At 41.2% G+C, this 13,898-nt stretch overlaps 1 protein-coding gene across 1 annotated transcript; it reads left to right on the top strand.

Moving 5' to 3' along the window:
* Positions 1-11,752: 11,752 nt before the first annotated feature.
* LOC108402239 (olfactory receptor 11H2-like) lies at positions 11,753-12,754 on the top strand. Its single transcript, XM_017668622.3, has one exon. It carries the CDS (start codon positions 11,762-11,764, stop codon positions 12,752-12,754), a length of 993 nt encoding a protein of 330 aa, XP_017524111.3. The 5' UTR covers positions 11,753-11,761.
* The last annotated feature ends 1,144 nt before the right edge of the window (positions 12,755-13,898 follow it).

The following is a 13,898-nucleotide window of genomic DNA, read 5'->3' as shown; positions in this document are numbered from 1 at the left end:
CTCCGTTATCTCTTGGGAGCTGTGTGTGTGTGATCAGGCCCTGTCAAGTACTTCATGCTTCATGTACTAAGAATAATCTAAGAATTTGTAGAAGTCAATAAAAATGATTTTAAATTGACAAAATGAGCCAAAGCAATTGAGAAACCTTAATGAGAAATGAAAGTCTTATTGGACGGACTCAATACAGCATAAAGGGAAAAGGATAAAATCAAGCTTTTTAAATAATCATGGGTTATTTATGGACAGCTGAGCAGCTACGCTCAAGTTTTTCAAAGCAAAGAACCAGAGATAAAAATACTATATAATAGTGGAGGAAATACTAAAAGGGGGAGTAAAGTCTTCCTCATGGGAGTTGTTATTTTCAAGCAATAGACTATATCATGTTTTTCTCTTTTGTCTATTTCCATCTGTGTTGAAGTACAAGCATTCTCAGAAACTTGACCACAGCAATGATGGCAACTGCTTTGCTAATTGGAGTTAAAACGCCATGTGAACTCCTTTTGGGGGTGTCTGATGTGTTTGCTAATTTCTCCTGAGACACCAAGAAATGGACACTATTCATTAGAGATAGTACCCATGATGGTATTTCCTACTGAGAAAAGCATAATCTTTCTGCTCTAACATTTTTTGCTTTGTTTGAAGTATTGCATTTCATATTTCATTTGAGAGAGGTGAAGAAGATTGAGCAAAAGGCAACTGAAATAATTCAAGAAATGAAAAATAGGAACCATGTAGAATTAAGTGGTCCTAAAAAAATGTTACCATGAATCCAGTGCCTTCTGTTAAGTAAAGATCCTATCTTGTCCAAACCTTGAAACCACCTTCCAAGATACTACCAAGTACTAGAATTCCCAGATGCTATGGAAATTTCATTTTTCTGTGAATGCTTCTAAGTATATAAAACTAGAACAATAAAACCCAAATGATTTCTTAAAGTTAAAGATGGAGAGTGTTGGTATGTAGAGAAAAAGAGTATGGACAACAGATGTGTAAAGATGGTTGCAGAGATAGAAAGAGGAACAAGGCTGGTAAGCGGAGCTTTGAATAAACATATCTGAGAAACTTACATCATTGCATGTCAGGAGTTATGTGGGTTGAAGGAAGGAATATGTTACCCTGCTATTCATCCCACCAGTCCCTTCTTCATCATTTCAGGACAGAAAAATGAGAAATTCTCAGATGACCATCAGAGACACCCAGTCTGTACCTTAACTACTTCCTTATAAATCAAGTACTAGTTGAGGGCTGGCAGTATGGATGGGAAGGATCTCTTGTCCCTAGAGTTCTGGGTGTGTCTGAGACTTCTATGGTTCTTAACCACTGCTAGCCTACTGAGCCCTGGGATTCCCTAGGCTGCTCTCTGAGTTGTCTGAATCTCAGTTCTTCCTAGAAAGCATTGCAGGCTCTGAAACAGTCAGAGCTTCTTCAACATACCACCCAACCATTTTACATACTTTGGATTGGTTAATTTGGCACTACATATGCTAATGGCTTTCCCTGCATCAGTCTGTACCTAAGTAAAACAATTCTCACTGGTTTCTGTCTCGGCTATGCTTCCTGAAGTAGGCTACGCTGGATGACATAGATGAAGTTATCACTGGAAACTAGAAGCAGAAACACTTCATTCAGAGTGTTATAGAGCCTTAATACAACATCTTAGTCTCCTGATGACGCCACAAGAAGCTTATCTAATTAGTGCCTCTGTATGGTTCTTAAACAGAAATCATAGCTGTTGTCATTAGTAATCGAATATTTTTTTAAAGTTTGCTGTTAAAGTATACTTTTTTAATGCTGCAAACATATTTATGAAAGAGATGATAAACACATGTCAAAAAAATGTATTTAACTCTTTTATTAGAGGGACAGCAGGATGATGGAGCCAGTTCAAAAGAGAATATAAAATGTGATTTTTTATAATCAGAGTCTGAAAAAGAACACTAAAATAAAATTCTAAGTTATTTGTAAAGTGCTTAATTGTCCTACAGGACACTACAACATTAACCTGTGGGGTTTTCATTTCTACCATGCTAAAAAGAAAATTACCACAATTTAGGAGTTTTCTATTACATCAAACTATGTAATTGTACATCTGAGTTCCCATAAATAGTAAATACTAAGTTAAACAAAATTATATCCCCCTAGAATTAGATTACCCTTAAGTGGGCTTGTTAAACAATATTTTAACATGACTAAAAGTTCATATCTATTCTTGGATTTCACTTTAGGATAAGGGCAGCAAGTTCAGCATGCCAACAGGATAGTGTCAGACATTTCTCTTTAGAGAAGAAGTTCTCATGGCTGTCCAGCTGTAAGACTTTCCCTTCCCCTGCAAAGTGGTGGCTGGAGAGAAAAGATGAGATAAACACAGGTAGATGTAGGATCCACTTTGGCTTAGAAGATTCAGGCCCTATAGGAGTCAGAATCTCCTGTCACAACTCTGTAAGCACAGCATCCAGGGTCCCTCACAGAAACACGTCCTGTCACTGAAGTCATAGCTCTCGAGAAAACCCAAATCTATGGCTTCTCACTAAGAATTAATAAGTCATCCATCATCTTATTCCAGACAAAGATTCACCAATCAACATCTTTGCACTAATAAACATTTTCTAGTAGAATAATTGACATTAAAACATTACTTGGTTTTCAAGAAACAGCTACAAAATTAACCCAAGATAAAATTCATCTTTAGAAAAAATATTTTGCAGGTACATTAAGTCAAATAAAGTTTCCTTTCCTTCAGACTTCTATAACTTTCTGTTTCATCTCCAGGTTTACCTTTTATCATCTTAATTCACATCCTGGAACAAACAGACATTTATATTTTAAAACCAATTACTCTTCATTGCATGCATCGTTCTAATGTTTATGCTTAAATTACAAACATAAAATAAAAACGTATTCGTTATCTTGTATATACATTTGTATTTCCTTGCCACCTATGTATTTAATAGAATCTCAGCAACCCATATTAATTACAACTTTCAACCAAAGTAATTGCTATAGATTGAATGTTTGTGCCCCTTCAAAATTCAAATACTGAAACCTACCCTGCAATGTGATGGTATTTCAAAGTGAAGGCTTTAGGAGGTGATTAGGTCACAAGCGTAGAGCTCTGATGAACTGGATTAATACCAGCATTAAAACAGATCCCAAAAGCTCCCTCACCCCTTCCTCCACATGAGGATTGTTTATGAACCAAGATACGGGTACTTGCTAGACGCCAAATCTGTTGGCACTTTGATCTTGGACATCCAGCCTCAAGAACTGTGAGAAAAAAATGTTTTTCATTTATGTATGCCACCCAATCTATGATATTTTTGTGACAGCAGCCTGAGAAGACTAACATAGGAATTATTATTTCTTCACAGGGGTGAAACATGTTCCCAGCCAGGGCAAATTACCTTTGAAGACAAAGTCAGTCAAAGGAATAAAGTGGGAGAAACCCATTTATTGCTCACAAGCAGCTGTCCACTTCTGCTCTCCTGTGTCTTTTGTGATCCAGCTGGAAAAAATGGTCACCACCTGACCTCTCTAGTCCAGATATGCCTTCACTCCCCCTTGTAATCACCTATTAATATGGAGATGGACTACTCCACTCAACCTATTGATAAGGAGATGCACTAAGGCCAGGTGAGAGATTCTAGAAATACTGCAGTTTTACCCACAGCCCATCCCTCCAAAAATCTCACCTCACAATCTACCTACTCCCCTTCTTCCACAGTGGGCCCTGTGCAACAGAACTGGAGCTCTGTAACCAGACTAATAACTTACAATAACAACAGCAATAAAATCATGATAATTCTCAAGCCAGAGGATTCAGCTAGCTTCAAAGTCCTACATAGGCTAAATCCATAGCTTGCCCATTCCACAGGCGCCACTAGCTGAACGGGTAAGGAGTTCAGAGCAATCATCACACAGCAGCTGCAGCCAGAGGATGGTCCAGGCCACAGGCACTGTAGAAGAAAATAACCTTAAGGGCAATAAGATACATGTTTTAATGATGCCAGCATAGGCAAATCTTGTCCATCAGGTAGGATACATGCAAGAGAGTGGTCCTGTGATAGGACAGTGGCAGGAATGGGATATTTTCCTCTTCCTTCACACCAGACCTTCACTCCCTCCCTGTGGGAGTTACACGTTGGTCAATACATAGGGCTATAAATGCACTTGCCATAAAGATAAAACATAACTTCCCTTGTAAAATGCTTTTACTTCCCAGATGTTTTGGGTATATTATCATGATCTTTGGGGGCCACTCTGCTGTTACTCCAGGAACACACAGGAGGCCAGCTTCCAGGCCTCATCCCCAAGGTACCAGAAGGGCCAGCCATAGCCATATTCACCCAACAGAATCTCCAGGGCCACATCCACTCACCAGAGTCTCCAGGGTTTAATGCAGTTGGAGCTGACAGCAGGATGTTGCTCTGCTGGCCATAGCCTGGTTTGCACATACAGCTGTCTAGGAGAGGTAACAATGTGTGTAAGCATGTCCACAGGGCTCAAGGCTCCTTTTCCAGGCTTCTCATTCAAACGCTGTAGCACTGTCCATAAGTGAACTGACCAGATCCATAGACTATTATTGTCTGACTTCAGGCCAGATTTCAACAAACCATTGTACCTCTTATCATACCTGCCCTGGTATGGTTATATGGTACATGAAACTTCCACTTTATTCCTAATTGCTGCACCCATTCTTGTATCACATGTCAAGTAAAGTGGGTGCCTAGATCGCTCTCAATCACCTGTGGCCAGCCATAGGCTGCAAAGAGACACTCTAGGCCCCACTTGGTGGTTTGCTGATCTGCCCGACATGCAGGCAAAGCAACCAACAGGCCAGTAGCTGTGTCCATACAAGTCATGGCATACCAATATCCTTCTGATATGGGAAGAGGCCCAATATAGTCTATCTGCCACCTGACATGGGGTATTTACCCCATGTGGCTGCAGGACTTGGTATAAGTCCCTCTTAGAGCACACAGACACTCCTTCCAGGTTCTGCTGACTTCAAAGGTCAATGGCAAGCCCCACAGATGAGCTACAGCCCACACTGTCTTTGCCCTGCATACAACAAACACTGATGCAATCATTGGGCCACACCAGAGGTAGGCTTTCCTCCTAGCCAACGCACCTGGGCCATTACATTATGTCTGCTTCATCATTCCCTGGGTATGCCAAAGGCAAATGGCCAGTCACACAATATACGGTAACTGTCTTAGTCTGACCAGAGGCCCATAGGCCTTGCCACAACTCTTGCCCCAAAGGGGCTGATGACCAACCATCCAGTTGGCATGGTACCACGTCGGCAGTCACAGGGTCAAGCCCTGATAGATGGCCCAGCTGTCAGTGCAGACAACTATAGGGGAGGGCTCCTGGGTGATCATGAGACATACTGCGTGCAACTCAGTCCATTGGCTGCTCTTCCCCTCTCCATCCTCCATCCATATTGTCTCAGTCTCAGGATGGAAAGTCACAGCCCTTCACATCAGGGGCTGCCCATGACTGGAGCCATCTGTATACCAAGCAGCTTCAGGTATAGGGGCTTTTACCTCCTGATAAGGACTCTTAGCTACCAATGGCTCAAAAACAAGTTCTTTCTGCTTTCCACTGGTATATGTCACTGGCCCAATAAGTGTTGGAGTTCTCCACTTAAGGGGCTATTGCAGAGGGTGCTATGCTGCTCTAAGTATGCACCCCATATGGCCAGTGTACGTAGGCATCTGTGCCATGTGACTCCATGGCCTTTGGGTCCAAACTTGCACCCATCCCACGATGGGATAGGTGGCTATTACCTTGGTTGGAGCTGTTCCAATGATGGGCTCTGTAGCCAGCAAGGTATGGTACACAAAAGCCAGGTGCTTCTCTATCAAGGTTTACCAGACTTCTGCTCCTTTCCACAGTTGTGATCAGAATCCAATAAATTGGTGGGTCCATTCAAGCCACTGCAAAGGGCTCCATCCATAACCATCCTCGGTTACATGAACATCTAGCTCACAGGACCTTGATGAGTCCATTACACTCAAGTCCTTCTATGGCCTTGACTGCTCGCTTATCAGCATTAAAAGCAAATGCACATTTCATCCCAGTCTCACTAACACTCTTTTGTACCAAACAGTATAAGAGATTCAGAATTTAGGCCAAGTGCAGGATAAACACTCTCCAGCTGCCCAAAAGACCCAAACACTTGTAATACTGCCACAGTGGTAGGGGTAGGGAAAGCCTGGACCTTGTCTATAACTGTTTCCAGGATAACTCTAGTTTTACCTGACCAGACAACCCCCAAGAACTTTACTGACAACCCAGATCCCTGAACCTTGGTGCTGTTCACAGCCCATCTTTTCTCCTGTAGATGTTGCAGCAGTCTAGGAACTTCCCCTTTTAAATCTGAACGAGAAACAGACATGAGCATAATATCATCAATGTAGTGCTACAGCTGCACCATTTGCAGTTTCTTCTATGTGGCCAAGTCCTGAGGTACAAGTCCATGACAAAAGGTGGGACTGTAGAAGTGTCCCTGTGGAAGGACAGTGAATGTCCACTGCCAGCCTTAGCAAACTGTTCCTGACTTTCCTGTGCTATGTCAATAGAGGAGAAAGCATTAGCAAGGTTCACAACATAATGATATGTCCCTAGTTCATGACTGAGGGTGTCCATAGGGCTGCTATAGAGGGAACATCAGCATGCAAAGGGGGTGTGACTTTATTCAATTCCCTGTATTCCATGGTCATATGCCAGGAGCCACCTGGCTTTTTCACTGGCCACACTGGGGAATTAAAAGGACTATGAGTGGGCTTTATGATGCCCACCTTCTCCAAATTCTCTAGAGATTCTACAATTTCATTGCGTCCCCCAGGCAATTTATACTCCTTAGTATTTGTCAACCACTGAAGTACAGGCAGAGCTACAGATGGGTGCTTAGCATGTCCCCTCAGAACTGCATTCACCACATGTGTCCTCAGTCTGAACTCACCTGCAATGGTCTGTAACCACAGGCCCTGCAGGATATCCACCCCCAAAATATATTTAGAGATAGGAGAAATGTACACAGTATACTCCTTTGGGGGTAAATGCCCTATCCCCAATGGGATTTGGGCTTTCTTCACTCTAATTTCCTTACCCCCATAGCCATCTATCACAGCAGGGGTCCCAGAGAAATGCTCAGGGTTGCCATAAATAGAGAACATTCAGCTCCTGTGTCCACCACTACCAGGACACATTGTACATTCATGGGGGACAAATGAGTTGCTAATTCTACATGTAGCCTTCAGTCCCCACCATGTCCCTCAAGGTGGGGGCCTTGACCCTCCCCCTCGGTCAAACTGCAGTGCCAGTCTTCTCTACCATCTCCCGGGCTGAAGGCACAGCTCCTGGCTCCCCCTCCCACATGGCCTCCTGCAATGCAGATCTTCCTACTCCATCCTCCCTCACTACTAATGTATCTTCCAGGAGTGCAATGTGTCTTCTCAATAACTGTCTCTCTTTCTTAAAGGCATCCCATAAGTTATTGCCAGCTCCTCCAAGCAATGCCAAAGTGTGTCTCTTCAGTAACCCTTTCCACTATCTCAAGAAACAGACATCCCACAATCCCGGCTGCTGCACAGCCACTTATGGCCTCTAGGCAGCCTTTTATCTCATGGAGGGCTAATTCCACAGCTTCTGGTGTCTCCACCCTTCTAGGAGGTGCCTTGCCCTAGAACAATTTTCCCACTAGGGCCTCCCCAAGTGGAAACCCCACAGATGGGGGAGCTCCCAAGTGAAGCTGCACCATCCACTGCTGCTGGAAGAAAGGGTGAGTCATCACCCCCCACTGCAGAAGCCACTGGGACATCCCCACCACCCACAGGGGAGTTTTATCCAGGTTATCTCCCCACCATCTCTAGGGGAAGCCCACCCAAGTGTCACATCCATGAAGTCAGATTTGGGGTTTAGAGGTCTTGCTGACTACCACCAGGTGTAACTGGGGGAAAACATGTTGCCAGCCTGGGGCAAAGAATCTTTGAAGCTGAAATCAGTCAAAGGGAGAAATAAAGTGAGAGAAACCCATTTATTGCTTATAGGCAGTCACCCATTCTGCACATCCGTGGCTCTCGTGACCCAGCTGCAAAAAAAGGGGTTCCACCAAACCACTCCAGTCCAGATATGCCCTTGCTCCCCCCATGCTTGTAATCACCTATTGATATGGAGATGGACTAAGTTCAGGCGAGAGATTCTAGAAATACTGCCATTTTACCCACAGCCTCCATTGCCAATCACCATGTACGTATTGTGGTTCTGCTACCCCAAACTGATTCTTGATCCTCAGAATACCCACATTGCACTATAATGACCTATACGTGCTTTATACTTCAAGTATTTTTTTGCTCAGCCTCTCCCCATCAATAGAAGTAAGGCATTAATGCACTAATTATATTATTCTGATATGTATACTATATCTGACTTCAAAAATTCTCTAAAAAGGTATTTAGATGGTAAGATCTTAAATAAAATGTAGAAAACATGTTAGGAAAAATATTTTTGGATTATGATTATTTTGGCTCCTTACATTTATCAAAGAATATAACTCATTTTTTATACATACACACACAAAAAAGCTTGGGAGATATTGAGAATATTTTCAAGAATCTTGAGAAATCATCATGCTATGACAGTACAGAGCTAGTAAGATTAGACCATTGATTCTGAAGAAAATCAAAAATATACTATAATGGGTGTACTTCATGACCTAGAAACAAAGGTCCCATATTCTATAGGTTGCACCTTTTTTCTTCCTCACAACAGAGAAGTATCTATTTTTTTATTTTTTTACACCTTTCTGGGGACTGACTATATGACTGTCATCTTTCCCTAGAGGAACCTTTGTTTTACAGCATAAAGGACAATTCACAATTAGTTTTGAGTTCAAGAGATAGCACCACATGTTTCACAACACTACTTACTTTTCCTACTTCCCCTCCCAAAGGCATCTAACCACAGAAGGTAAAGGAAACTACTCCCAAAGTCTACATCATCTTCCAGGCAGCTCCCCAGACGAGACTCTTGGCAGTCATTACACAGTTAATTGTACAAAAGGGGGTTTGTTTTTCAGCAAAGGTCACGGGAATCCTCACTTTTGAGACTGAGGCTGAGAAGAAAGGACACAGCTGAACCAGGTCCTCCCAGGCATAGTTTGCAGGTATGTAAAAATCACATCATGTACCTGCCCCTTTTTCTCTAGAGAAATAACTTTAATTTTTTGTTGTTCTTGGTATTCTTGATGAAAGATCTGAAGGACAAAATCCAAAAAATCTTCAATTCCTTGGCAAAGTTGTGGTGTTTGTCATTAATTGAGGTAAGTACAGATGAATCTGTCTTCTAAAACATTAATTTTCTAGCTTTTTCACAACTTCTACATAGAGTATGCTCTTTTCTAAAAACAAGAAGAGTTCAGTTATGACTAATAATCTTTAGATGATAATGTTAAACAGGATTTAAAATATTGTTTCCCTGGTTCTATTTTAGAAGTTGTATCTGCGCATCCTTCCAGGGTTCCAAAGAGACAGAACTGAAGACAAAAGCCACAGTAAGCAATTACCACCTACTTCCAGGTTATGGAATTAGGAAAAGCAAACTACTTCTGGGATGCTTCTTAAATGCATTTCAAAAGTTAAAGAATGTTAGGTCTTCATGTTTGGTTTTTATTTATATCTACTTATAATTGTTTAACTCATGACTAGCCACAGATAGAGAAATCACAGTAATGCTTCTATCTGGTAAAACAGATTCCATGACATCACTGCAAGCTGAAAGAAGCATACCCAGGCACAAAACCTGGCCATATCAAAGTAACAGCCCAGAGTAAATAATAATTTTTCTGAAGGGTGTCTTGGGCATAAATGTACTCAACAATAATACCAGAACGCTCCTTGGGAAAAGTGAAGTATTTCCTTACCTCATGTGAGGAAACCAAATTAAACTATTTTAGGTCCTTCTTTTCCCTAAATTGCTATTCATTTTCTTCATTAGACTGATCAGAAACCAGATCATTAAATGTTTTGGAAAATCACCAACTCAACCTAGATCAGAGTACAACCCCTATTTCTTCTTAAATATTAAGTTAATCTGTCTCACTGGCTGCTTCCTCCAGTTGTATTTCCCTTTGTCCAAGGGTTTCATGGAGTATTTCCTTCTATAATATTTTTAGAGAAATTTGAATTAAAGTAGCAATTGCCTGAATGGGACCACCAGAGCACAGAAAAGTAGAGTTGCTCAACGGAAACATTCTGGGTCCAGAGTGTTGTATTACTGAGTGATTTAATCTGAAGAATTATCAGGGCTGCATCTCCTTACCCTAAGACCTTGACTGTGTATTTCCACACAGCTTATGCATCTGGTGTGTGGTCTCAGCTGAGAACTAGAGTACTCAGACTGGGCAGAACGTCAAGCAGTCCTGGGAAAGCACTTTGGGCTGCCCTTTGTCGTGACTCCCAAGTGTCTTCTCAGCACTTCAGTGTGTCCTCCCCATGCTCTCATGAGTCACACTAGGTCCTTACCTTTTTCTCTATGGACAACTGAGAAAAGGGAATGGACTTCAATAGAATCCACAGGGACCAGTGCGTATACATTTCTGAGGTAGTCTGAGTCAGCTTCAGGATCCCATATAGTGTGACCAACCACCCCTGTTTCCCTGGACCTGATGGGTTTCCTGAATGGCAAGATGTTCAGTTGAAATTGGGGCAGCCCCTGACAAATAGATCTATTTGGTTACCCTAATCGCACACCATACTGGTCTACCACCTCCTCTTTTTGGCCTACCCTTGCTCTCATCTGCCCCCACAACCTCCCTCCTGGCTTCAAGGTCCAAAGGAATGGTTCTTTCCTTGCATAAGTAAGGAACTCCTTAAAATAAGTAAGGCTTTCAGGTAGAAAGTTAACTAAATTAATGTTTATTCATTTAACAAACAATTATGAAGTACATATTGCCTAAAACGGATAATGCATTAGGTACTAAAAAAGAATAAAAGATGATTGACACTTGGCCTCTGTTCTCAGTTTATAGTCCAGTAAGTAAATTAAGACATGTAAAAAAATACCCATGATACAAAGTATAATGTATACTTTAATGTAGAAAAATACTGTAGCTTTAAGAATGTTACTTTTTATTCCTTTTAGCTTAAAAAACAATGATTCACTTGTTTAAAGTTGATTCAGCAAGCATGTTGGCATGACTGTGAAGTGGACTTTAATGTGCTAGGCATTGGTAATGGAGAAACGAAAAATACAACTTCTGCCTTCATAAAGCTCACAGACTGGCAAAGAGATAGAAAAGTGACCAATTACAATAGGGCATAGTATAAGCTTACACACACATGCATTTGATGCTATGGCAAACAAAGAATTAGGACATGATAAGGAGTCTAGCAAAACTTCATGAAAGAGGTAATTCATGAACAGTGTAAACTACAAGTACAGGTTACCCAGGCCAAAAAAAGTAAATATGTAAGTAAAAAGGAGAAAGAGAAAGGAAGAGGCACAGAAGGATGGGCAAATGGATAAAGAGAAAAGGAAAGAAAAAAGAAGCAACAGACATCATAGGTAGGAAGAGCAGCATATCATTTAGTGGAAGTACAACTATCCTTCCTTACTGGAGCACAGGGGCGCAAGGAAAGAGATTAAGTTATATGAGTAAATAAATATCAGATCAAGCAGGACCTTGAGTGCTATGCTCAATTGTTAGGATTTAGTCTCATGGTAATAATGCTTCATTGCAGCACAGCTTACAGACTAAATGAACGTCTCTGGATCAGAACCCCATTCTGAGTCTGTGAGTGAATTCATCCTTCTGGGTCTCTCCTGCAGCAGGGAGATTCAGGTCCTCCTGTTTATGTTGTTCTCCATCATCTACCTCCTGACTCTCTTGGGAAATGGAGCCATCATCTGTGCTGTGTGTTGGAACCAGCATCTCTGCACCCCCATGTACATTTTGCTGGGGAATTTTACATTCCTGGAGATCTGGTATGTCAACTCCACTGTTCCAAACACACTGGTCAACTTCCTCTCAGAGACTAAGTCCATCTCTTTCACAGGCTGCTTCCTCCAATTATATTTTTTCTTTTCCATGGGCTCCACTGAGTGCTTCTTTCTCTCAGCAATGGCCTTTGATCGCTACTTTGCCATCTGTCATCCTCTGCATTATGCCACAATTATGAAGGGACAATGTTGCTTCAACCTAGTGATTTCCTGTTGGGTGTGTGGTTTCCTGTGGTATCTGGTGCCTCTTATTCTCATCTCCCAACTGCCTTTCTGTGGCTCTAATGAAATTGACCACTTTGTATGTGACTCAGGCCCACTGCTGACCCTTTCGTGTGTTCCTGCCCCTATGACTAAGCTTGCCAGCTACACCTTAAGCTCCTTTGTCATCCTCCTTAGCTTTCTTTTCATCCTCATCTCCTATGTCTTGGTTCTACTTGCTGTGATTCAGTTGCCCTCAGCGTGCAGTCAGCACAAGGCCTTTTCAACCTGCGGGTCTCATCTGTCTGTGTTGCTGCTGTTCTACAGGACCATTATGGTGATGCATGTGAGCCCTGGATCCAGCCATTCTACCTTGATGCCAAAGATCATGACTCTGTTCTGTGCAATGGTGACTCCACTCTTCAACACTTTGATTTACAGTCTCAGGAATAAGGAAATGAAAAATGCTCTCTGGAAAGTTCTGGAAAAGTTTAAAATGTCTTTAAAAAGTCTTTGGCAGTATATCCTTGAGGAATGTGGAATAATCTAGTTTAATGGGCAAAATAACCACCTTTTATTTTCACTGATTTGTATAGTCATTCACTCAATAAATTAATCACTGGGTGCCTCATCCATGTTAGACACTGTGCTTGGCCCTGGATTATGAAGATAAATATGCAGATAAGTCAGACACAATCTCTTCCCTCAAACAACAATCAAGGGAGATAGCAAGTAAGAAAATAATTACCATAAAATACAATAAATGATTGAATCAATGTATGTACTAGTTGTCACAGAAACACAGAAAGAAACACTTAATTTTGCCTGGGATTGTGTGGGGTAGGGACTACTGTTAAGGAAACTTCAATCAACACAATACTGGACATGTGTATTTTGTGGTGAGGAGGGAGAAAACCTTGTATTTCTGTTCAACTTCTACCAAGATCTCTTTTTCAATCTTATTGTGTTATCTTTGAAAGCATATGGGACTTTAAATCAGAAGATCTGGATAGGAACTCAATTCTTCCATTAATCAATTATACAAATTTGGTATGTTATTTAATTTCAACTATAATTTGAATGGTATTTCTTACTCCAGAGAACAACTAGCATGAGGTTTCTATGAGATCGTGAGTATAAATGCTGTGCCCTAGCACACAGAAAACATGCAATAAATTTTAATTGAATGTGAATGCTGATGAATTATGTTTTCATGTTTTATATCAGATTTAAAAGAAATCTCAGACCCCCATGAAAGTCACCATCTATTACATTTGGCAAAGCCCCTCTACAACAGATCTTCTCAGTTTTGAGAGAGATAGTAGGATATGTTTCCTCCATTTATACCCCAAATACCCTGTGGTTATTTTTGTTTGGTTTGGTTTGAGTGGTATTGTGTGTGAACAATATTCTAAAAAAATTAGTTCTCTAACTGGGTTTTGTATACCCCTGGGATACATGAAGACTTTCCAAGACAGCATGGATAGTTCCAGATCCTCCACTTCCTTTATGTACACTCTACTAAAGCTGCTGTGCCTAAGAACACACTTGCTGTTGAATCTTCAGGACTTATTCACACATCCTCTCTCACTATTTGTTTTCTCCCACTTCAGATATGAAGCTTACATTTCACCTATTCTGACCTCAATATTCTATATTTCTCAAATATGTAAACTTCTATTTGGGGCACTAAA

Source organism: Manis javanica, chromosome 8 (assembly GCF_040802235.1).
Source record: "Manis javanica isolate MJ-LG chromosome 8, MJ_LKY, whole genome shotgun sequence".
Taxonomy (NCBI): Eukaryota; Metazoa; Chordata; class Mammalia; order Pholidota; family Manidae; genus Manis; species Manis javanica.
This window is presented reverse-complemented; position numbering and strand designations above follow the sequence as displayed.